Source organism: Vombatus ursinus, unplaced genomic scaffold (genome assembly GCF_900497805.2).
Source record: "Vombatus ursinus unplaced genomic scaffold, bare-nosed wombat genome assembly UNPS02006779.1, whole genome shotgun sequence".
NCBI lineage: Eukaryota > Metazoa > Chordata > Mammalia > Diprotodontia > Vombatidae > Vombatus > Vombatus ursinus.
In genome coordinates this window covers 8,369,993-8,397,093 of record NW_020946557.1, presented here as the reverse complement: position 1 = coordinate 8,397,093, position 27,101 = coordinate 8,369,993, and the positions used below count along the sequence as shown (strand labels likewise).

At 37.0% G+C, this 27,101-nt stretch overlaps 1 protein-coding gene across 1 annotated transcript in view; it reads right to left on the bottom strand.

Annotated features, from left to right (window-relative positions):
- Positions 1–27,101, bottom strand: part of SLC35F1 (solute carrier family 35 member F1) — a 534,036-nt gene that overhangs the window by 204,697 nt on the left and 302,238 nt on the right. The window contains exon 2 of the mRNA XM_027848652.1: positions 13,339–13,514. Within this exon, the coding sequence (XP_027704453.1) occupies positions 13,339–13,514 (176 nt within the window). The remainder of the gene's footprint in view (positions 1–13,338; positions 13,515–27,101) is intronic.

The window sequence follows — 27,101 nt, the reverse complement described above, 5'->3', positions numbered from 1 at the left end:
GCCTAGAAAGGCTCTGACTCACCTTACCTACATGGCTCCTGCTAATGGAATTATCTAAGTCTTAAAAAAAGCAATCTAGGAAAATGGTCTGAGATGAAGAACACAGAAACACGGCTCTATCTGCTTACCTTTGATAAACTCTGAGAGGTACATGAAGCTTGTAATCTGAGCAATGTATATGGAATTAATAAGAAAAGACCAAATACCCTTTTAAGTAAAATCTTTGTGTTTAGAAATTCTCCGGAATTTGGTCCCTAAAGAGACACATATTCTCTCTCGCTCTCTCGCGCTTGCTCTCTCTCTCTCTCTCATATTTTCCCTCAATTAACAAACATTTACTTTCTCTTCCTTTATTCTACTGCTAGCTATTTCCAACAAAAAAGAGAAATATTATAATAATACCTTCTGGTCATAAAGAACTTTAAGTTTTGCACATACTTTATATGCATTATCTTATTTGAGATAGGGAAGGGAGTGTAAGTGTTGTTAAACTCCTATTTTACGTTTGAGGAAAATGAGGCTCAGAGATATTCAGTAACTTGTTCCAAATGACAGAGCTAGGAGTCAAAAGACAGGTCTTATAATTTCAATTTCCTAGCTCTTTCCATCACACTTTGTTGTCTTTCTGGAAGGAAAAAAAAACAACACAAAAACCTGAAGACAGGTACATTGGCTCCAGTCATGTTTTCTTTTATGCTCTTCAGGCATTATGCTCATGTTTCTTAAGAGGGGTCACTAAGCCATGGTTACTTCACTTTGTTGTTAGAAACCACCTAGTGGGAAGCAGCCCATTTCCCAAGTCTCATACATAAGCTTTGGTGAATTAGATGATCCCCCTCTTGGTTGGCAAAATCTCCAAAATGGAAACCAATGCAATCAGAGAGAGAAAAAAAAAGCATACGCAGAGACAGGATCATTGGGATCTAAGATAAATACAAGGCAATTCCAACCCTGCAAGATAGAGGGGAAAAATAGTTGTTTGCTTCATGGGGGTTTCACTGCAAATCTTGTGAGCTGCTTGCAACCGTGTTCTGTAAGATGGGAGGCTGCTGAGCTCTGATTTAATGAAAACTTCGGGAAAGCAATTCAACTCACTGCAGGGACTGCTTTGTTCTTTCATTATGATTTGTTTTTAATGAGAAAGATGATTGTGAGGATAAACTCTATTCCTCTGAATTTTTACACTAATTACATACAAAGCACCAGTCTGGCAGAACGGGGCTTATCTCCTCCAGGCAATACAGTTATCATCTTGTAACCACCCTTCAAATCTCCCATATGAACATGGGTGCTACGTGCCAGGAATGGGTATTCCTGGGTGCCAGTTCTCTACGTGGATAGATGAACGCAGGAATTAGATTCAAGAATTAACAGTCAACATGGAAATCAGATGAAATAGGATGACCAAACCTTCATGTCTCTTTCCTACCTGCAGTGGAGTTATTGAAAGGGAAGATCAGTTACTAAAACGTATCTGGCACAGGGAGTGATGGAGGGTCTGTTTTATAAGGAAAGAGTTGCTAGGTTTCTTGCGTAGAGCCCAGATGATGTATCTCAAGGCATTATAAAATGCCATAGAAGATGGAGTCACACACTAGTGTAAATTTCCTTTACTCCCAGAAGGCATTCATTGCTCTGAGTGACATTGAGTATTGGAGGAGTGGAGATGTTGCTTCTCTGGAGAAGTGTACATTTTATGAAAAAAAAAACAGTTGTAAAATATTACAAAATATTCTTAGCTAGATCTGAGTTTAAGGTGATACATATTTATCCAGTCCTGTTAACAATGTAGCTTTTGTAGCATTTACATTGTTTTTGTAAAGACTGTGAGCCCAATTACAGCCATCTAATCAGTTGTTTCATTCAACTATTAATAATAATAGTAGTAGCTGACATTCATACAAGCTCAAAGGTTTATGAAGAGCTTTCCATGCAATATCTCACTTGATCCTCACAACAACCCTTCAGGGTAGACAGTATAATAGTATTATTCCTATTTTACAGGTGAGGCAACTGAGGATCAAAGATTCAATTGACTTGCTTAAAGTAACATGACTTGTAAGGTAGGACTTGCACTTGATTCTTTGACAATCTTGGTGTTTTAAAACAAGCAATGGGTATAGAATCAGGAGATGGGTTCAAATCCTAGATTAGACATGGATACTCCCTGTGTGAATATGCTCAAATCATTTCACCTTCCTGAGCTTCAATTGCCTCATCTATAAAACAGGAAGTTTGGACTACATGACCTCCAATATTCCTTCTAGTTTCAAAATTCTGTGACTCTAAGACCTGTCTGTTTACCGCTGCTCCACACTTGTAGATTCTCCCAATGCAATCCTTGGGATTAAATTGGTCTTTTGGAGAACTGTAATCACTCTTTCAGTTGTGTGTAGTGGATCAAAATGAGAGAAGAGAGCTTTCCAAAGCACTAGTTGGTAGTACAATTCTATGTATTGAATGCCATGTACGCCCTATGGGAGAGCCTTAGAATGACTGGACCACCAAGCTGGACCAATATGGCATTCTTTCCATTTTTATGTTCTGTTGTCCAGCCAAAAGAAAACAACAAACCTTTCAGAAAGCAAACAATTGTTTTCTCCTTCACATCCCATCAAGTGTACAATATGTTATCTGCCATTGAAATTGAATCAGTTTCTATGTTTTGACTGAAAAAAAAGCAAGTAGAAAGCCATTTTCCTTTACTAGGAAGAGAAAAGTATATAAGTCCAAGAAAATATAAAAGACACATTGAGGAACAAGTATGTCTCACCACCCTTCCATAATGATGTGCTAAAATAAACCACTATCAGTAGGCACGTGATGCTCTCTCAAAGGATTTGTTAGTGAAAAAATATAAACACTTAGTGAAAGTAGCAGCATTAAGTGGGCTGCCTTTTTTGATATGGGTGGGAATTCCTTTAATTTGATGAGTTTTATTTATATATTTTAACATACATGTCTAATGGTAGCCATCTCTAGGATGGAGGGAAGAAAAAAAGGGGAAAAAAAGCTATATGATCATTTTATTATATATTTAAAAGGAATAGCAAGTTGTACATAATAGATTTACAGTTTCATGTATAATCATCTTTTTTTCTATTGTTACAGAAGTGCTTGTTTTATTTCTTAAGTTAAGAATAAAATAAAGAAAATTTTTTAAATAGTTGAATGGAACAACTGATTAGATGGCTGTAATCAGGCTTGCAATTTTTACAAAAATGCTGTAAATGCTACAATAGCTTCATTGTTCACAGGATTGGATAAACGCATACTTTATCAAGTATCGCCTTAAACCCAGATCTAGCCAACAATAGATGTTTTGTAATATATTATAACTGGATTTAAAAAAATTAAAATGTGTACTTCTTTAGAGAACCCTTAAGATTATAAAAATGCAGTATTATCACCCCCATCACCCCCATTTTACCATATAAAGAAAAAGAGGTGAACAAAGTCTGAGCAATTAGCCTAGGGTCATGTCTGATAAGTGGCAGACTGAGATTTGAATCCAAGTCTACCCCTCTTTATACCATGCTACGATGCTTTAGAAACTATTCTCCTATACATTCCATTGAACATTGTAGAACATTCTTCTTTATGTCAAATCATAACAGTTTCTAATACCCTTTAATAACACCAAAAAAGTACAAGTAGATTCTGAGTATCAATGACTATGACAGGAGGTTTCCCCTTCAGGGGAACTTTTAGGTGCTTTAATGAATATTACTTCATCAGTCTTAAATAAATGACAGTTGCATTTTCTTCAACATTCCCACAGGATCAGTAACTCATCATTTACACTGACAAAGTGTTTTCTTATTTTGATGATTCTCTAACCCTGGTTTCCACAGGGAATGATTTATTTAATGTTACCAAAATGAGCTAGATGTGAGCTTAGAATTTAGGGCTTTCTTCTACTTTCAGAGGTTCTTCACCCAGGATAGATTTCAGGGAGTCCATGAAGAAAAGATAATTATACTTACCTCCAACTGAAATTTAGCATGTCCTTTACTTATTTGAAAACATTATTCTGAAAGAAGTCCATAGGCTTCAATGATTCCCAAAGGAATCCATGATTCAAGGTCAAGAATCCCTTCTCTACTAAGATAAAGTTCTAGGAATCTTGAATTTGGTGTTTAGTTCTTCCCCCACCCCCACTGTTTCAGGCTCCATTTTTACGTCCTTCCTTTATTCCTCAGTATTTATTTAAATTATATTTTAAGATTAATTGACATTAGGATAACGGATGGAGTCACAGAGGCAGATTGGTCATTATGGTACTTTAAGGCAATGACAATTACACTTATGATGCTTTTAGTAGGAATCAACTAGATTTGGGAGACACAAGAATTAAGTTCACGCCATGATGATGATGCCAGCAGTTCATAAACTACTACTGATGTCCTTTACTTTGCTGAGTCCTGGTGTTGTGTATTTAGAGTACTATTTAAATGTAAATAGTTTTTTTTAATTAGGGTGGGAGTACCTGAGGGAAACAGAGAAATATCCATTATGGTGTGACATAAAATGCTGCAATCTACACATAGATAATGACAGTTTAATTGTGTTTCCAACCACTCCATGGCTTTCCAAAAGATCCTGTGAAGCATTTTAATTAAAAACTTAACACTAACATCAATATGACAAGTAGTTGTTTTATGACCATTTACATTAAAATTAGTTAATTTCAACACACAACATATAATAACACTATCTCTGTCATTCAGGCAACTAGGTGGGTAGAGCACTTGGCTTGTGATCAGGTAGACCTGAGTTCAAAGTCAGCCTTAGATACTAGCTATGTGACCCTGGGCAAGTCACAGCTGCTGTCTGCCTCAAATTCCTCAACTGCAAAAATGGGGATAATAATAGTACCTACCTCATATAGTTATTGTAAGGATTACATGAGATAATACTTATAAAGCACTTAGCATAATACCTGGTACATAGTGCTAAATAAATGTTATCATTATTATTACCATTATTGTTATTATTATTCTCTTGAAGCCTCTAAAAGAATCCTTTAGCCATTTATTCTCATTACCTTTCCTCATATGATCATAATCAATATATAGTCCATACTTCTTATGAAGCTTTTTAAAAAAATTTTACATTATTTCAAAAACAGCTTTCCATATTTTGTTGTATTCCATGGATTTGTTGGTTTTAATTGAATTACAGTATTTTATTTCTTATATTTTTCTTTGTTTTCTCTCATCAAATAGTCACTTTGTATGATCTCAGGTGATCAATTGGGATCATTTAATAGAAGATGAAATGCTAAGGGTCTCTGTATAGTAGAATTGTTCATTCTTCAGGCTGACTTCATTTGACAGGAATACTTGCTCCAAAGAATATTTTTCTGGCACATGGTTGTCATGAAAATGTATCTAAAAGAACTGCACGGTGACAGAAAGGGTCATAGTTCGGAGGTATGTCAGCTGAGTGTGGTAACAAGAAAGTTTCTTATATTTCTTACAAACAACCTCCGTTACTTAACTTTCTTGAGAGATAACAACTAGTTAGTTCTCAGGCACACAACTTTTTTTTAAACTTATTTTTGGTTTGCAACATTCACTTCTATAAGATTTTGAGTTCCAAATTTTCTCCCTTTCCCTCTCCTTCTGCACGGTGTGCAATCTGATATAGACTCTACATATGCAATCATATTAAACATATTTCTACATTAGTCATGTTGTGAAGAAGAATTAGAACCAATGGGGGGGGGACCACTAGAAAGAAGAAACATAACAAAAGAGAGAGCAAATAGTATTCTTTGATCGCATTCAGACTCCATAGTTCTTTTTCTGGATGTGGATAACATTTTCCATCATGAGTCAGGCATAGAACTTCTAAGTTGCCTTGATGCCCTCAGCCTTCCCCCTTAGAAATGAGATGTTAACTAAATTCCATCCAATAAACACTCAGTAAGCACTTACTCTGTACAAAGCCACTAATCTAGATTGAAGATACAATCTTTTTTTCTTTTTTTCCCCCAAAGATACAATCTTGAAAAACAGCAAAATCTTTGCCTTGTTCCTGTGCTATGTGGATCCCTGGCACTGTTATATGACCTCCTGGGCTACCCTAAGGACCCCTGGTCCTTTCCATCAGCATCTTTTTCATCATGGCTGTTGAATCTTCTTTACCTCCAAAAAATTAGAGGGTGAGCTATTTCAGGGCTGGAGTTGTCTAGCTCTTTCTATTGCTTACCCAAGTGCCTGGCACTTAATAAGTACTTTATCATTCTGTCTTTTACAAAGATCTTAAAATATAATAGGCAAGATATAACATGCTTACAGATAAGTATAAGTATAAGGTGGAGTGGAGTAGATGTGAGAGTAAGATCCAAAGACTTAGAGAATTTTTAAAAATGGTAATGTTTTCCAGATAGGTAAGTAGGTAAGGCAGAACAGGGAAGCAGATCATGGAGGAGATGGCACCTGAAGCAGACCATCAAGAAAAGGATTTCAACAGGTAGAAAAGTTTAGGGAGTGCATTTCAAACCTGGAGGGCAGCTTGTATGGGAGAGTCTGTAGGCCTCCATCTAATAGACATCAACATTCTGATTGAAAATCTTTCTTACTGGGAGCAATAATGCCTATAGGTCTTCTTTCATTATTGTTTTGAGAACACTCAATGGATGAAATTTATTTCTGATTTCTATCAGTATTATTCATTCTTATGGCCTTATCCCTTTTGTGTGTCCTTGTAAAATATGAAATGAATATTTCAATTCCCGTGTTTTAGAATTTGCTGAACTACAAAATACATGCTGCATTCTTAAGACCACTCTCAGTGGGAAGCTCTTTATTTTAAACTGGAAGAGCTTATAAAAATGATTTTCATTGAAAAACCAAAACCTGAGAAACCAGTTACAAAGTACATTTGTAACTGGGATTTGTATTATTAGTGCACCGATAGTCAGTAATGGAAACAATATTCCTTTCCAAGATCTCTACATAAAACAGTCGATCCTTTTTAGTGTATTGTTGCTTTGATTATTGATCTCCTTTCTTGTTACAGATCTCAGAGTCTGGCTTGAAAGAGGAAGACAAATGAATCAGAGTGACTGGTTTACATTCTACAAACTTAATCAGGCATCCTGAACTCAAGTATCAACCTCCCTAGCAATCAATACTTCAGGGACTGGCCGTGAGAAAGTGCTGATAAAAATGGAAAGAGAGGAATAAATAGGAAGGAGGAGAGAAAGAGGCGAGGAGGAGAGGAAGACAATGAAGGGGAAATGTGGGAAGAGTATTTTGGAATATTTCTCATAGAAAGTTGGTCACTAGCTGCGGCCATCCAAGAAACAAAAGTGAGTGTGGACCTTTAAATTTGCCAAAAGCAAAACAAAGAACAGCACTGAATTGTGGAAAGAATACTGTCTTTGGAGTCATGAGGCAAAAGGGAATGAACACCTATTATGCTTAGCAGCTACTATATGCCAGGTGCTATTTAAATAGCTCATTTGATGAAACCCAGTCTATGACTGGGTTTGAGTCTCAGTTTTTCCACTTATGCACCTATGACCTTGCCCAGGTAAATTTACCTGAGATTCATTTTTCACATTTGTAAAATGAACAAGTTGGACTAGATCAGGGTTGGTCAAACTATGGCTTCAGGGCAAAATTCAGCTCTCCACCTATTTTTTTGTTTAAAAATGTAAAAACTACATAAGTCACAGTTTGCTGACTAGATGATTAATGAGGTTGTTTCTAGTTCTAAATCTTATTCTGCTTTAATTAGTAAATGTCTCCTGCCCATTTTTGCCTCCACCTAGTGAGATCAACAGATAGACAAATCTATACTTTCTCTATATAAAATATGTTTTATGTATACATAAACATGTATACTATACATCTACAGAAACAATGCTGTATTGCAAATTAACTGAATCATTTCACTTTAAAAAATATATGTGTTTACAGCATCACCTAGGGGGATTTCTCTACTGTGATATTTTTAATTACTGATGTCAGATGCTTAAAAGAAAGGTCTGAATACCCATTCCATTCTGGATAAGAAACTTAGCCCAGTCATAGTTGGTTTTAAAAACATCCTCTTTGCACATCACTAGAAAAACGAAGACTCCTCAAGAAACTTCAGTGGCTCCCTATTGCCTCTATGATTGGCATTTATAGCCCTTCACAATATGGCTCTAGCTCACCTTTCTAGGCTTATTGTATGTCCTATGTTTGAGTCAATCAATCAGTAAACATTTATTAAGCACCTACTATGTGCAGGCTCTGTGTTAAATGCTAGAGATACAAAAAAAGGGGGGGGGGGCAAAAGATAGTCCTTGCCCTCAAAGAGCTTAAAAGCTAATAGGAAAGACAACATGAAAACAAATACATGCAAAATAAGCTATATAGAGAAAAATAGGAAGTAACAGAAAGGAGGCATTTGAATTAAGATCAGTTGGGGAAGGCTTCCTGTAGAAGGTGAGATTTTAGTTGTAACTTAAAGGAAACCAGGGAGGTTAGTAGTCAGAGTATAGGAGGGAGAGTTTTCTAAACATGAGGGTCAAACTGACCTATCTACTGTTCTCTATTCATGACATTCCATATTCTGCCAACATACCTTTACACAGGCCATATTTCATGCCTGATTGCTATTGTTCCTCACTCCTGCTTCTTGGAAGCCCTTGCTCCTTTCAAGCATCAGCTGAAAGTGCCACCCCCTACAAGAAGTCTTACCAGATCTCTTCATCTGCTAGTACAGATTGCTTTGTATTTACTTTGTATACATTTCATATTTATTTATTAGAATACACATTCCTCCTTCCCCAGGAAAACAGAAGCTTATTGAGAACAGGGAATGCTTTATCTTTGTCTTTATAGCTCCTGTGTCTAATACGACTGCTTACACAGAGTAGGTAGTTAATAATTTCTTACTGAATTGAGTGTGGCCCCAGCCCTGTTCATTCTCCCCTTTTGTTCATGACACTCCTACCTCTGCTGTTTCTGCACTTTTAGATTCAGCTAGGAACTCTCCCTTCCCCCACCTCAAGAATTCCAAGGGAAAAATAATCTCTACTAAAATCTATTTATGAGAAGTTATTTAGGCATATTCAGGAGTTTGAGAAACTTCAATTAATGAACTGGGTCGTTAGCTGAAAGAAAAAGCCTATTGAAGTTAATGCTTAATTGAACTTCATCCAAATTATCAAACTTTCTCCAAATTGCAACATGGGCCTCATCTTGCTCTTCTTAGGGAGAAACAACACAGTTCCTTTCTGAAGTTGATGCTTTTTCTGGATAGCTATATTCATCTAGTGTTTCTTCATGTGCTGCCAGCTAGGACTCTTGGAGTTATAAGCCCATCTGGAGGGAGTCTGAGCCAACATGGCATTAGCCCCTAGTAAAAGGAGGACTAGACACAAAACTTTGAAGGTAGGAAATTCAGAGTAGATTATTGGTGGCAAAAAACCAATCTTGATGGAATGTTAACAATAGAGGGAACAAAGCACCAGTATGAAATTGGGCTAGAGACAAATGAACACCCATCCAAGATGTATTTGATAGATGAGATTAGTTTAACTTTTGAGTTAAAATTTTGGTAAGACTTCATAGAGTATCTCTTTATCACCATTTGGACCCTTCTTACATTATATCTTGCTGTAAACACATACACTTTAAAAAAGTGAAGTGATTAGATTAATTTGAGGTTTTGTCTCATTCATATAGTATATGTATATTTACATATGTCTACATATGAAATATAATATAACACAATATAAATATGATATAAAATATATAATATATTCACATTTATCTATATAGAATACATATTTATATGTCTGTTCTCCTGACTTTCTGTCCATCTGTCTATTTATCCATTAGTCTTGTCCATCCACCCATCCATCCACTGATCCATTGCTCCATCTGGCTGTCTAACCAGGCTGCCCAGATTATATACAGAAATTGGAAGCAGAGAATCTTAAGGATGCTTGCAGCGGTGCCATAGCCACCCGTGAAGAATGTGGATAACATGAAGCTATAAAGGGGGGTCAGACTTGGAGAGTTTGGGAGGGGATCAAAATCAAATAATTCAATTCAATAAAAATTTGTCAATGATCAGATAGGTACATGACACTAGGGACATAGAAATTCAAGAATACTACAGTTACTGCCTTCAAGAAATTTACTCTCTTTGAGGGTGTGGGGTAGGATATGTACTAAGATAAGTCTAATATATGGAGGAGTAAAGGAGAAAGCCTGATAAAGGCAGTAGGACTATTTTAGGAGGGAAGGGAAGAAGAGGGAAGGCTTCACTGAGGAGGTGAGACCTTAGCAGTGCCTTGAGGGAAAGGAAAGATTCTCAAAGAGAAAAAAGGAGGGAGTATGCTATAGGTATGAAGAAAGTAGAGAAGAAAGGAGGGCATAGCTTCAAAGAGCCAGAAGTCTGTATGTCTGTACCTAGTTGTATACTGTTGGCTGTAACGTAGAGTATGTGAAGGAATATAATATGAAGCAAGACTGGAAAACTGAGTGGATCCCAACTTAGGCAATTATATGGCTCAGTGCATACTGTTAGACTAGAGTCAGGAAGGTATGAGTTCATATCCTGCCTCAGACACTAACTAGCTCTGTGACCTTGAATAAAGCATTTCATCTCTCTCTCTCTCTCTCTCTCTCTCTCTCTCTCTCTCTCAGTTTCAGTTTAATATTTTAACAACAACCTAGTTGTTTCATTGTTTGTCCTTTGTTTCAAAGAGAACCAATGATATCATAGGGTGATGTTTTAACTTGTGTGTGAACTGGATTTAAGTGAGGTGGAGTTGCACAAAGTTGTCAGCCTCACTCTCTCTTTCAGAGTCATAAAAGTCCAGCGGCAAGGCAAAAGTGAGGATGACTGGTGATGGTCCAGGATGACCTTGTTGTCTTTGATGTGTAACCAAGCTCTTAAGCACTATATAGCACCTGCTTTAGCTACTTTTATGGCCACTGGAATAAATTGTTCATATTTGCTCATCCCACCAGGGTAAGTCTTCACATGTTTGGGGTAAGCATCCCCTTAATTCACCAATGGATTTGAGGTTTGTCAGTTACCCTCAACCTGGTTAAGCCCATCTGCCAAGATGGTTTTGCCAGAATGTGGCCACTATGGATGCTATAGCTTCTTGGAGTCACAGGTGAGAGTTGAGTGAAGGTGGACACCAAAGGTGGATAAGCAATCCTGAAAAGGGTTCAGCAGCCCTCACACCAGCAGTTCTAGTCATCCTTGAATACCCCATATGCTCTATGGTATGTGGTTGAAGAAACTACCGTAGTCGAGATGAAAGGTGAAAAGAGCCTGAAATAGGATGCTGGCTATGTGGACAGAGAGTAGGAAACAGATGGAAAAGATGGTCCTGAGCATTTCATTAAATGTTTGTAAAGGATTCTCCACCATGCTTTCCTTCATAGAAAACTAAATAATTTCCCCCTCTTCACAGTTCTTCATGCTTACATCAAGTGGATTTTAAATTGTTTGCATTCTTTCTCTCTTCATTTGATGTAACCATGCTATATATGCTTCATTTCTTTAATCTTATCTTATCAGCAAATCTCTAATTTGTCCTTAATCATTTTATTTCTATTCATTAACTTCCTTCAGTCTCCTCTTTTGTAGATTATTTAAAGCTGAATGTAGGAGGTGATTCCAATGAGAGGTAATAACAATGATAAGGCCAACTACAATGATTAATACAACCAGTGTTGATTTAAAAAAAAATAAAAATAAGACTCCACTGCAAATATTTTTTCTTAAAAAAAAACAACAATAAAATTGGATTTCAGAGGCTGTTCAAATGTTTATTTTATCTCATTTTGCATAAAGCAAAATTTGGTATTCTTGAATCATAATAATTAAATATATTGGGCCAAAAACATTTATACAGATGTATACATACTTAGGTACACACACACACACACACACACCCAGAGCAGATGCAATGTGCCATAGTGGATAGAGAGCTAGTCTCAGAGTCATGAAGATATGGATTCTAGTCTTATATTTGACACTGGCTGGATGTGTATCTCTGGGTAAGTGACAACCATTTAGTGCCCCAAACGAAAGACTATTAGTTGTAAAACAGTTGCAGACTGTAAACAAAGTTTCCTTACTGGGAATTTCCCACAAAAAATATAGGCAAATTATGACCTTCCAGTCTAGCCTGATACACCAACCTGTTCTTTATGGCCCAAGAGCTAAGAATGCATCGTTGTTGTTATTCAGTCATGTCTGACTCCTTGTGACCCCATTTGAGGTTTTCTTGGTAATGATGTGGGGTTGTTTGCCATTTACTTCTCTAGCTTATTTTGTAGATGAGGAATTGAGGCAAACAGGGTTAAGTGACTTGCCCAGAGTCACAAGCAAGTAAGTATCTGAGACCAGATTAGAATTCAGGAAGATGAGTCTTCCTGACTCCAGGGCCTGGAACTCTATCTTCTCTGCCACCCAACTGCTCTAGCTTATTTTTATATTTTTAAATAAATTTAAAATTTCTTAATTTAATTATTAACTAATTATTAAATAGTAATTAAAATTTTTATTTTAAAAAAGTTTGAAAAGTAAAAGCCATTCTTAGCTCATGAGCTGTACAAAAACAGGGAGGTAGGCCAGTTTTAGCCAGCAGGTTGCAGTTTCCTACAGCAGTGAAATCACAGTTCAGCCCTTCCCTACAAAAATAAACACCCCATCCCAATCCATACATGTGAACACAGATACACAAATAGATTCTAAAAGTAACAGCACTTGCATAAATTCCTAGAGGTGCAACTCTCTACAACAATGTACATAGCTATATACATATCCTGGTTTGTTTCTAAAACATTTATTTAGTTGCCTTAAAACAATTTTTTTGCTGATGATTACTTTTAAAAAGTCAATGCAAACCAGGTTATTTTGCTGTAGATCATGAATTCACCTGAATGAAGAGATAAGATTAGGAGATGTCTTTTGTGTCTCCTTATATGTATACATATATCTGTCCAGGCACATCAGTGAGACCTTTCACTAAGAATCAGGAGGAAGCATTAGGAATATTTAAAGAGAGTCACAGAGTGAGTGATTTTACAATTCAGCCTACACATGCTTTTCTTCCCTCTGCTGAGTCCTCAATATTCATGCTCCATTATGATTTATTCATTCATTTAGTTTGCTGCATCATCACAAAAAAAAGAAAGAATTTGGGACTCTGATTTGTTCTGCTGATATCCAAAGTGATAATATGACAGAACAGGAATACCTTAGCCCTTATCATCCCAATTCTAGCTATTTCTTAAATGTAATTGGCTAGCACTCACATCCAAGGCTCTGTGATCTGTGACCCCTATCATACCAACTTACCTTGTCTGACAGCTAGTGTTGTGGTGTAGACCAAGAAGAGAAGGATGTAATTAAGGAAACTCTGAAAGACTGGAGTGTTGGCATGGAAATCATCAGATAGGTACTTGCTGGTTAGACCAATGCCACAGATAAGAAGGGATAACACCTGTCCAAGGGCCACAGAGATCATCATCTCCCTGAGGGAAAGGAGAAATACAAGAGAAATCAGTAGTCAGGTATCACAGGAGGGAGGAAATTCTCAACATTATCTTCTAAGCAAATTGAAATTAGAGAAACTATCATATTCTTTGGTGCTATTATTTATACAGTAAAATCATGGCAGATGCTAGATTCAATTCAGTAAACACTTTTAAGGGATGAATGTACTTAAGGTGCTGTGCCAGCTACTGGAGATACAAAGACTCAAATGAAACTCTCCTTACCCTCACAGAGTTTACATTCTACTAAGGAAAGGAGTTATAATGGGTAAACAAACAAATAAACAACATAAAAAGAAAACCAAGGAAGGAAGAACAGTTAACTAAAGTTTCACAAGGAACACATGCCTGATTAGCTAGACACCAGGAAATCCAAGGACCCAAAGTCATCATCATACTTCAGATGCCAGAAGTTACACTGACATAGTTAAAAAGTTTTTGTTGTCTACTGAGCATTTCACTTCTAAGGCACTCACAGAACAAAATTATTGTTATCTATAAGGGTAAGTCCATGATTGAAGGGAATTAAAAAATGTAAAGTGGATATAATTTCTACTACTAACTACTATTATGTATATTGGTTACATATGCATACATACTGGTCCCAAAGGCATTTATAACTCAAGTCATAGTCAAGAGGTTGTATCTGGAAAAGCCAAGAGGAATGATGGACCAGCAAAGAAATAGAGATGAGAAGTTGCTTTTTTAGCAGCTCATCCATGACTAAATTTGCTCTGATCAAGTAAGTATCTGGTGTATCTTTCAAAGGACACATCTTTTCTTATCCCACATCTAGATGTATTTTCCATCCCCATAGTTATCCCCACCTTTCAGGGGACACCTAGATTTGAAGCTATGCTATTATCACTACTAAAGTATCAGTGAAAATTGGACACAGAGGAGGGGCCAAGATGGTAGAGTAAAGGCAGGGACTCACTTGAGCCTTCCCCCAAACTCCTCCAAATACCTGTAAAAATAACTCTAAACAAATTCTAGACCCCCAGAACCCACAAAAAGACAAAGCGAAACAAATTTCCAGCCCAAGACTACCTGGAAGGTTGACAGGAAAGGTTTGTTGCACTCGGCTGAGAGAGGAGTGTAGACCAGCACAGGCTGAGCCAGTGCAAACTAGGCCCCAGCAAACCTGGAGCAGGCATCAGGGGACTAATCACTGGCAGCAGTGGTGGTTTCTGGACTTCTCAGCTCATTAACTCCAAAGACAACTTAGAAGGTTAATAGGAAAGGTCTGTCAGATCTGGATGAGAGAGGAGTGCCCTGGCCCCAGCACAGACCCAGGGCAGTAGCAGCTGAGGTGGCAAGGAAGGAGATAGTGGCAGTGGCAGCAGCTGCTTCCAGAGAGCTCTCAACACACAGATGGTAAGGGGATCGAACAACTGATCAGGAGGAGATTATAGAGGTCTCTTTGCTGGCACTGAAGCAGGATTCTGTTGCTTTTGCCCATACTTAGATCTGGGTTGCAGTCCTGGGTGGCATTTCTGGGGCGAGGAGGGGCACTGGCATAGCAGAGCTTGTGGCAGCAGTGGAAAGGGAATCCTTCTCACAGTTTCAGGGCAGAAAAGAGTGCTTGTCATCACTCACAGACCAGAGCACAGTCCAGGAGAGGAATAAACACCTCTCCTTAGATCATACCACCTTGGAAGAACTGAAAACTTACAGGTCCCTAGAAGTATCTCTGAAAATAGCTTCACCCTCCACACTGAAAGCAGAGCCCTACCTTAACAAAGAGTTAAAAAGTCAAGTAATTGGCTGGGAAAGTGAGCAAACAACTGAAAAAATTCAGACTATAGAAACCTACTTTGGTCACAAGGAGGATCAAAACATACACTCAGAAGAAGACATCAAAGTCAAAGTTTCTACATCCAAAGTCTCCAAGAGTCATGAATTTGGAGTCAGGAAGATGTGGTTTCAAATATTTTCTTAGACATTTACTAGTCTTGTGACCTGAGCAAGTCACTTACCCTTTATGGGCCTTGGTCTCCTCATCTGTAAAGAAAGGGAAATAGAAATTTCTTCCAGCTCTAATTCTACTATTCTATGATCTTACATCAATCCATAACTCATACTTACTTATTGATTCATATGAAATCCTATCACATAACTGAGTTGTGATTTTAGAATATTAAGACACCTTTCCCAAAGATCCATCTTGACTTCTGGTGTCACTTTCACCATGGTAGGAAAGTTACCAGCCCAAATAGGGCCTTCCCAATCCCTGAATTCTCAAATGGTAATGTTGTGGCATTTTACTGTGACATGAGCTAAAGTAAGTGACAGTAGGAAAGATTAATAGAAAGGAATTTTTCAACTCAGAGACCTGCAGCTTAGATTCCTTTGCCAGTTTTGAGGGTGGCAGAGTCAGGTTATAGAGGGCCTTGAATGTCAGAATAAAACATACGAACTTAGTGTAGTGGGCAATAGGGAGCTATCAAAGGTTTTTTTTTTTTTAGTAAAATAAAATAATGATGAATTAGGAAGATACACTTGAAGGAAATGTACAGGAAAGATAGGAAGTGGTATAAACAATTAGGAAGGCAATTAAGCCAGATGCAGAGACAGGTGGTATAGCACTCTATGACTCAGACTCAAAGTCCAGAAGATCTAGGTTCAAATTCTGCCTTAGACACTTACCAGTAGGGTGACCCTGTACAAATCTTCTATTTAAGTCCCTTACAGACTGATCCCTCAACTGTAAAATGAGGGAGAATAATAGTAACTACCTCACAGGGTGATTTTAAGGATCAAATAAAAAAAATCAGATATGTAAAGAACTTTGCAAACCCTAAAGAGCTTAATAAAGACTAACTATAGTAGTAATCATTATTATTTCTAATCCAAGGATAAGGTACTAATTATGATGTTAAATGAGGATACTGGAAGTGAGAATGGAAAAGAAGTATAAGAAGGACCTTTGCTATAGTGATAGGAATATATGAATGTCTCCTTTAAAGAACAAATGGGTTTGAAAGACATTTCAAGGGAAAAATCAATAGGATTTTTGCAGCCATTTAGGAATGGGGAGGAGAGTGAGAAGGCAAAAATTGCATGGAGTTAGTGAGACTGGGTAATTGGGATAAAGTAGTACCATCAGAAAAAGGAAGTCAGAAGGAACGGTGAGGATGAGCAGAGTGGGAAGATTTAAGATCACTTTTAGATATGATGAGTTGCTGGTAGGACATCCAGATTGAAATTTTTAGCTCAGAGTTGGACATATGGGAGAGGGCTGGAAAAATATAGATGTGGGGCTCATCCATGTAGAGATAATAGTTGAACCCATGGTATTAGGTAAGATCTCCAAAGGAGAGATTGCAGTAAGAGAAAAGATGCCAGAGGGCAGAATCAAGAAGAGATCAGAAAGGAAACAAATGAACAAAGATGCAGAACTAGTTAGAAAAGCCTGGGAAGAAAACATTTCAAAAAGGATGGGGGTGGCCAACGGAGTCACATACCGAAGCTAGGTCATGGAGGATGAGGATTGAAATAAGGTCACTGAATTTGGCCATGTGGGCATGATTAGTGATCTCAGATAGAAGGTTTTCATGGTGTTATGGAGGCAGAAATCCTGTAAGAATTTAAGAAATGGAAACAACGCAAGGCTACTTCTAAGATTCTGTTTCAACAAAATTCGAGAGAATATAATCTAATCCCAACAATCATTTATTGTGTCTACTATATGCCAGAAACTGTATCATCTGCCAGGATACTAAGACAAAATGAAAAACAGTCTTAGCAATCAAGGATCTTAAAAGGCTTGGGAAAGAAGGATTGAAAGTCAATTCAAATGTCTTCTGTGAAGGAGCTCATCTTTTGCGATAATATTCCATAGTTCTTTGCCCACAGATTAAAATGAGTCAGTATTTGTTAATTTCAACACAGTACACACAACTCCTACTCAACTCATTAGTTGATCACTCCAGAGGAAAAGCACCCATCATTAGAAGCAAATAGTTCACTTAACTAGCCTGGGATTCTAGGATTACCAGGGCCCAAATTGGTCACATACATTTGAGTGCTATAGGATTTAACAGGGCAGAGAGGTCACTGTGATCTAGATTGGTTATAAAGGGCTTCATAGAGAAAGTGGTCCTTAGGCTAGAACCTGAGTGATGATGGTTTTTTTAAGAGGCAACATGAGCTAGTGGATAGAAAATTGGACCTCAAACTAGGTAGACCTGGGATTCAAATGTTGCCTCTGACACATTACTAGCTGTGTGACCACAGGCAAATCTCTTAACTTTTGTAGGCCCATGACTTATCTATAAAATGAAAATAGTAAAATAGCTAATATTTATATAGTGCTTACTATATGCCAGACACATTGTGCTAAGCACTTTAAAATTATCATCTCATTAGATCCTTGTAACAACTCTGGGAGGTAGGTGTTATTATTATCCCCATTTTATAGATGAGGAAACCGAGGCAAACAAATTAAGAGACTTGCTCAGAATCATACAGCTAGTGAGTGTCTGAGGCTGGATTTGAACTCAGGTCTTCCTGACTCCAGGTTCAGTGCTCTATCCAGTGCAACACCTGTCTCTCCTATATACCTATAGCACCTTCCTCATAGGGGTTATTGTAGGGTTCAGATGAGAAAATGTACATAAAGCCCCTAAAGTTCTATATAAATGTCAGTTTATAATCATTACTATTGTGAAAAATTGTTAAAGAAGAAACTGGAGGGCATTACAGATGTTGGGAATACTGGCAACAAACATCCAGAGGCAGAAACATATGAGATCTTTTCAGGGGGAGGGAAAGCAAAAAATCAGATAACTTTTCTGTGGGTACATGACATGAATTTAAAGAAGGTTACAGATGCCCACCAATCCTGAGCAGTCCCTCCCATGTGCAAGATCAGTGATTTTGTCAGGGGATGGGAAATCCCTATGCCAACACGGATTGAAACCCATTTATGACTTAGATAACTCTTAAGAAGTTGCCTCTAAGTTGCATAGAGAGTGTTGACCTATGCTTCTGGTGGAGGGTGCTTTTTTATGGGGAGCACATTATAAACCAAAGAAATCACACATCCATTTCCTAACATTTCCTAACACTTTAACACATTAAGTTAAAATACTAATATAATCACCATAGTTTTATACACTGTATTAAACAAAAGCATACATAAAAAAGAAAATTAGATAACAGTAGGCAGGCAAAGTGCTTTTTTATAGATTGTGGTTACTTCCTAATTGATGTGGGCACTAACTTGTTCAATGCACTTTAAAACCAAAACCCCCCCAAAAAACCTTCCAGTCACAAATAATTTGCTGTCAAATTGAGCTGGCAAGGAGATAGACTTTGCTTTGCCAAAAAGACCATCTGCCCCACAAACCACAATATAAAAGGGGGTTCTTTCCTGGAGGCCTGGATGATGGATTCCCAGAAATACAATAGAGAGGGTGGGGGTGAAGATGGACCTAAGAAGCCATTAAAGCTTCTCATTAAGAAGTCTTCTTCCTGAGGTCTGTACCACTGTCCCTTTAGCAACTGGGAAACCACAAGTCTCTTCATGTATCTTCAGTCAAACAAACCAAGTCTTATGTATTCAATTTTCTGTTTTTAATTAGTGACCATGTCATTTAACTGTGACTGCTGTTATTTGATAGTGAATAGAAATTAAGGGTCTACCTGCCTTGCAAATGAACATAATGCATAAAACAGGAAGAGATGCAAAAAACTGTTTGTTAGACTTTTTCTTCCTTCAAGGTCTGCCATATTCTAGAAATTTCTACATTGTAGCCATATCAATGCTCCACCTGAGTTAGCCTCTGTGGCCATTAGACAAGAGTCTAAAATGTTTTACTGTTCTTATTCTCCCTTAGTCTTCTCCTCTCCTCTCAACCAAATCAAATGGCCTTTAGAGACTATTAAAATTTATTTCAATTTAGTCAAATACATAGACAGTATGTTGGATATTAAGTCACTAGAGCTCTGAAAATGGCACATGTTGAGTTTGGGGAGACTAGAATCACATTCAGGAGATAGAGCTCTGAGCATCCCATTCTCAGTTTAGAGCTCATGTTGGTTGTCAAATTTACCAGCAATAACAATAGGGGACATTATAAAACCCCAAAGAAATGGAGATTTGAGAGATCAGTGAGTACATGCACACACACGTGCGCACACACACACACACACACACACATATATGCATGTGTATATATTAGGTAAAATCAAGATACATCCTAGACCTTAGCAAATGTGAATGGCCTGCACAGTTTTGTGAAGAAAACATGACAAACATGAATACATGCCAGCGCAGATAAATTTCTCCATGATCCATCACAAAGCATCTTTCTAGTGCTTACTAGCAGCCTAGACTAGTACTGGCTGATTCGTGGCTATAAATGAAAAATGAAAACTAGTAGTTGTCCACCTAGAAATAGTATGTGATCTCTACTGTGATTTTCATTCATGCTGATTATATTCAAATATAGAAAACCAAATTAGTAAATGTGACCAAAAATAAAAAGGAAAAGCCATCAGACCCAAGCATAAGGTAAAACAAGTTGATAACCAATATGACATTGAATGAATAAGGAAAATTTAGGGGCAGAAAACATGGTATATTGGTAATTTTAATACTGCTAGTATTATCTTATAGTAGGTTATTCATTCACTCCTTGCATCATTTCCAACTCTGACATATTGCCCTAATTCAATTACATAAGGAACAGGAAGACCCGGGTCAAAACCCAACTTTGGACGCTTACTTGTCATAACTATAGGTAAGTCATTTCATCTCCCTAATTCTAGATTTCTTCATCTGCAAAATGGAAAGAATAATATTCACATTATATAGTCCATTAAATTTTATGTTTTTTGAGGGCATGGATTGTTTGCCTTTCTTGGTGTTCCCAACTCTTAGTACACACAGTACCTGGCACATATTCCATGCTTGATAAATGCTTGTTGACTAACTGACCTGCCTCACAAAGTTGTTATGAGGCTTAAATGGGATAATGTATGTAAAGCATTTTTGCAAACTCTCAGACCATCTGCTAAGTTGCAATCCATGTTGGTGGAATATGTACAGTTAACAAACTAAGTACTTATTATGAGCCAGACACTATATTAACACCAGGGATATACTGAAAGGCAAGAATTCTGTATCACATTTTGTTTTTTTTTTTTAATCCAGAGTGATGAAATCAAGGATCCTTAAAACATTGAAGAATATTTCCTTGGTGTCTCATCAAAATCAATGTCATTTTATCATTAATTATAGTGAGACTTTTATTTTTGGGGGTAATGGGTGGCATAGATTGTGGAATGAACACGAATTTTGAGAACACGAATTTTTGTAACACAAAAGTTGGGATAAGGTGGGACTGACTTAGACATTGACTAAGAGCGTTTATTTCTAGAAACACTAGAAACGGCTCCTAGCAGCACCATTTTGTGCATATATAACACAAATCCAAGAAGGTGGTAAAGGACAGAATCATGGAGTAAGAGTACTTAAGAAATCTTCAATTCAACCCCTCTTTTCTATTCTGACTTAAAAAATGTTACTTTGGTTTTTTACAAAACTTGAGTTTCAGCAACTTCCTCACCACCCAAATATGGTTAAACTAAGATTTAAATAAATAGCATTAAAATGCTATTCTTTCTAATATATTCTATTGATTAAGTTTTTCTTCTGAGAAAAGGAGCATACTTTTTTTTCTGTCCTCTTTTGCCTCCTTTTTGAATGATATTCCCTTATTTGTTGCGAGGTCTTCTTCTCTCCTTTTTAATAACTTGTGTAAATAGAATTGGTGTAAATAGAAAAGCTTGTATAGATAGGATTGGTGAGGAAAAGAAAAGTATGATAAAGTAGAAGTCTGTCTGGTGATGAAAAAAGCTTAAAGGATAGCTGAGATAGACATTTTCAGATAACACCATATTGAAAGGATAGGATGAAAAAGAGAAGAGCATAGTGAAGAGATGAAAATACAGGCAGGGAGGAAACAATGGATTGCAGCAACCTTGCTACTATAGGGAATTGCAAAAGAAGAATGACCTTAGCCAATCATTGGACACAGGAGACCTGACATTTGTCCAGAGGGCTCTTCCTTCTCTGAAAATAAATAATGGACCAGATGCTCATGGCTACAAAACAATCAGGGTTGGGTGAGGGTGAAAAATAAGCATTAGGCATAAAATTGATTTATCACAGTTTTCTCTCTTTACTGCCTTTTGTTTAGGTTTTTCTTGAATATCTGTGCTTCTTGGCGAACTGGGAAGCAATATGGTTCAGTGGATAGTGTACTTTCTCTGGAATCAAAGGACCTGAGTTGGAATTTACTATTTCTGTGGCCTTGAAAGAGGAGGTTGAACTAGGAAAAAAAAACCTCTTAGATCTCTTTCAATTTACTTTAAAGCAATGATCTTGTATTCACTTGTATCACTCAGAAGATATTTCTGAGATGTCAATAAAGAAATATTTATTAAGAGCTTACTATGTTTCAGATGCTGTCCTCACTGCTGGAGATACAATGAAAAATAAAAACATGATGTCTGCTTTCAAGGTGATCACATCTCATTTGGGGAGAGACCATGTAAATCAATACTATATGTACTTACACAATATGTAAAGAATAAGTGAAAGGTAATCACAGAAGGAAGGCAAAGGAAGTGGTTTGGACCCACACTGGTTGTTGAAAAGCATTTGTAAGCTTAGATTATTCTACTTTGAGAATGTAGCTAGGGGAAATATTCCTATTATGACTTCTTGCTTTTGATCACTAAAGCCCTGATATTCAGTGACTTCTCTGATACAACCTTCTTAGCCTGACTTTTGAGGTCCTCCACAATCTGGAATCCACTTGTCTCTCAACCCTTTCTAGCTCCACTCTGATCTTATTTTACCCTTTCCCATCTCTGAAGAAAAATATTTTCACATTCTAATCCCATCCACTCTGTAACAATGCCTGGGACGTATGCTACTTACTGAAACCTTTCTATTCTTTAAAAGCCCAGCTCAGGTGCTACTTTCATCCAATTCACCTTTCCAGATTCTACTCTTCCCTTCCTCATCTTTGCTTATCCCTATCTGAAAGACTGTTCCTTCTTCAATTTTTTAAAATAACATTTTGTCTTTTCCATTTTCCCCATATCATCCTTACTTATATACATAGTCTTTCTCCTCCATTAGATTCTAAGCTCCTATCGGAAGCTATATTATTTTGATCTTTGTTTCTGTAGCAATAGCATAGTACCTTACATATCTTGGGCCCCAATGCTTATTGAGTTGATATTGGCAAAATTAAAGGAGCCCTTGCCCTTTGAATATTTTACAAAGAAATAAAAGAGAAGCAAGTAAATATTTTAGAAGTCTTGAATGTTATGACACTATTTGCCCTTAGTTATAAACAGGCTGTTCTGATTCTAGTTGCCGCATGGCTGACATCATCATCTTGAAAACTCTGGAAAAGGGAGGTTACCTTTTAGATGACCTGTGTTGCTCATCTCTATCTTCATATAACTTTTAGTGATTTGGGCATTTTGTGAGCAAAATGCTTTTAACTTTACATTTTTAAATATTAAGTGTACTCTCAGGCCAAATGGGCAAAAGCAAATTACCTAAAATCTATCAAATAAATTAAAATAAAAACTCCCCAAAAAATTGATGTGAAAAAAAGGCTGTTGCTTCACCCTCTTGAAATTTATAGAATGTGAAATTTAATTTGTTATGCACTTTGCCTTCTTGGAAAACTAAGAACCTAAGCAAATTATATTTGTTCTTTGAACATTCACTGGTTTCTGTGTGTGAGATGAAATGTATTAGAAGTCATGCAGACTGGTAAAATTAGATTCCACTAAGCGATAGACTTTTCTATACAAAATTAAAACTTGTTGGAAAAATTAATAATTGAAGTTACTGACTATGCTTTTGCTTAGAAGTACTTGCAGGAAACTTAGGGGCACTGAGGAACAAAGCTAAGAAATAAATGGATTCTGTGTCAGAGAAGCTATGATTAGATGCTAGCTGCCATATTTCTTCACCCTTTTTTATATCTAAAGATGATCACAATTGTTCTGTTAGCAGGAACTGGCATGTTGAAAATCAGAGTAGTACAAAATCTCTGGAATTCTCCAATTGTCCTTTGAAAGTATCTCAGCAATATATTGAAATCTTTTTTAAACTGACTATGGGCCAAGTCATATTGATGCTTGTAATGGACCTGTGTCTGGGGATTTGTATGCTTTGCTTCTAGACTGCATCTCTCAGAAGGCTTTAGGGCTGAAAGCAAATGAATTCTAAAAGTGATGTTCCTGGGACCCATGTGGTTTGTATGAGACAAACACCATTGGATGCATGGACCTTAAAGATGAAGCTCAGGGAGACTGTAAGAAGGAGAGAGATTGATGAAAAAGTTTGTTATCAAGGGCATGATTTTTTTCTTAGTAGCTGGGGAAGGGTCACAAGAAGTCCCTACTTTACCTTTACTTGTATACAGAGGTGAGCTAGATCCTTATGTGGGTAGTGGAGGCCACTGTAGGTCAAGTAAGTTCCTGTTCAGTTGAGCTAATTAGTGAGCAGCATGGAGAACTGGTAGGACAGGAGTTAAGGTTTCTATAGTGTGCAAGTCAAAAGGAAAAATTTGAGCTCCCAGGTGGTACTGACTGTGGTAAGTAACTGAAACACCCCATTCTTTGCCATATTCTCTTTAACAGTATGGTAGTTGGATGAGTTCTGTGGAACTTGAGAGTTTTTTTTATTAAGCACATGAAACTTGTCTTCTACCCAACATTAGTAAGATTCCATCTTGTAGGGAAAAGGGAGTGGGAAGGAATTGTCTTTTGCTTGAATTTTATTAACCTTTTTATTTAATCCAATTAAACTCCTTGCTAAAGTTCTGACCTTTGAGTAGAAGGATTGATTGACACAACAAACTGAGAAGGAAAGACGGGGATGCGGCTAAATCTAAGCAGAGGTATAAGCCACAGATTGATAGGTTAATTGAATAAGCCATACTCCTAGATGATAAAGGTCTGGGAGCAGAGATATAGAAGAATGGACAGAATTGACAGCCAGTCCTGTCCATGGTCCTGAATGCTCATTGAGGCCCATATCAATAATATCCTAAATTACACTACCACAGTACCCTAATTACACTCTTGTTCTTTTATCTTATTTCAAATCTTAATTACATAAAAAGAACTCTGAAACATCTGTCACATCTGAAGCATAGACCTGCTCTCCCATTGAAACTGTTTTTGTTCTGGAACAAAATAATTTTATGCAAAAACAGAATTTGGCAATTTGTCACCAAAAAATCTATAAGAATCAAAAAGAAAGAATGATGACATTTCCATTGTGGTCAGAATGAATTTCAACCAGGAGAAACATTTTTCACTGTTACCTCCTGTCTGGGGGTTGGAAGAAAAAAAGAGCAGTTGGGACAGAAAGATGTCCCAAGAGAAAAATCCTAGTTTCCTACTTGATTTTGAGGTAGCAGAGGACAGGAAAGCTGGGTGGAGAGATATACAATAGACATAGGGTGAAAAATCTGAGCATGTTTCTTGGTTCCTTCTCATACTGGGGGTTGACCAGAAACAGAAAAGGAGAAAAGGAAACAAGAATTTATTAAGCATTTACTATGAGCCAGGTACTGTGCTAAGCACTTTACAAATATTATCTAATTTGATCCTCACAACAACCCTGTAAGGTAGGAGCTATTATTATCCCTATTTTATAGTTTAAGAAACAGAGGCTGACAGAGATTAAGTCACTTGCCCAGGATCATACAGTTAGTAAATGTCTGAGATTGGATTTGAACTCGTCTTCCTGACTTCACATCCAGACTTCAATCCACTGTGCCTCCTATCTCCCACAATTATATTAGAGAGATTGTTAAGCAGGAAGCTATTAGTTTATAATGAGAATATATGTGTTTAAAATATTTTTACTAGGTGAAAAGTAAATCCAGAAGTGCTTCTGGAACACGAGACAAATATAAAATAAAGTTCACAATTGTTTAGTAAAATTAAAATTTCTAATAGAAAATTGTTCTCTGAAAATAAACTTCTGCTATGCAGGTTGATATTTAATAAGAAGCTTTTAAAAAGTTACTGAAAACTAAAGTCCATATTCCTAATGTTGGGGTCCATTTCTAGATTTCCTTAATAGTAAGGCAGCTAGGTACCCAAATACTCCAATGTATCATGCTCTTATCACTTTGAATAATCCTTCCAGCAATGCAGATCCCAAAACATCTGTGCCTGTCTGTGTTTCTTTTGTACACATCCTCTCAGAAGTTCAGCAAAGGAGGTTTGCTTAATATTCTGGGAGGATTCTTTACTTTTTCCTAATATGGCAAGAAGAATACTTTTGTGAAATTCCAACTCTATAAGCAAAAGTTGTAATATTGGATAGAGGATTGGCTTTGGAGTCAGGAAGAACTAAGTTCAAGTCCTGCTAAATATTTTGGAAGTGATCTTATTATCATCATCAAAAAACTAGAATTTGTATTGTGTTTTATGGCTTGCAATGTACTTCACAAAGTTTATCTCATTTGCTTTTCACAACAAACTTGTAAGGTAGGTGCTATTATTATCCTCATTTTATAGTTGATGAAACTGAGGCAAACAAGGCTAAGTGTTTAGCTGTGTGACATGCCCAGAGTAAGACAGCTAGTAAGTACTTGAGGTAGGCTTAGAATTCAGGTCTTTCTGACTATAAGTCTAGTGCTCTATATCTACCTTACCACCTTGATGCCTAGTCTGATCAAGGACATGTCATTGTACCTCTCTGTTCCAGGTAACTCTCTGTAAATATAAATTTTAAAGGAGCTGATGATCTGCATCAGCAGGAGAAAGTTTTATATTGGAAATTCCCTATACTATAAAATCACAAATCCTTTCCCCTCCAAATACCTGTTATTTAAAATGTAAGATAAAGTAAGTACATAGAGGCAGTGTGTTATATTGGGGGAAAGATGCTATAAGTGCCATAAAGAGACTTGGTTTCTAGTCCCAGCTACACCATTAATTATGTAATTATTTGACCTTGGGCAAGTCATTTAACCTTTACAGACCTAAGTTTCTTCAGCTGTTAAATATGAGTTTTGGACTAGATGACTGTTAAATCTACTTTAACTTTAAGATTTTGTGTTTGAACCTATTTAAATAATAAAAAAAAAAGATTTCCCTAAAGGAACTATTTTGATGAAATACAGTGTTTGAAGTAGAAGGAAGAAAGCCGCAATCTGATTTTCATGAGGCCCTGAAATGATCTTGTACATTGGCCTATTTAATACGTGCTTGTGAATTGAGAATCAACACTATGTAGTGAAAACTTTAACATTAGTCTCATTCTGTCAAAGAGCATGGAGGAATCTGATGTACAGATATTCCAGTATTTCAATGCTTAGCAAACTACCTGGTACATGTTATTGTTGTTGAGTCATTTTTTCGGTCACGTCTGACTCTTCATGATCCCATTTGAGGTTTTCTTGGTAAAGATACTGGAGTACTTTGCCATTTCCTTCGCCAGCTCATTTTACAGATGAGGAAATTGAGGCAAACAGGGTTGAATGACTGGCTCGGTCACACAGC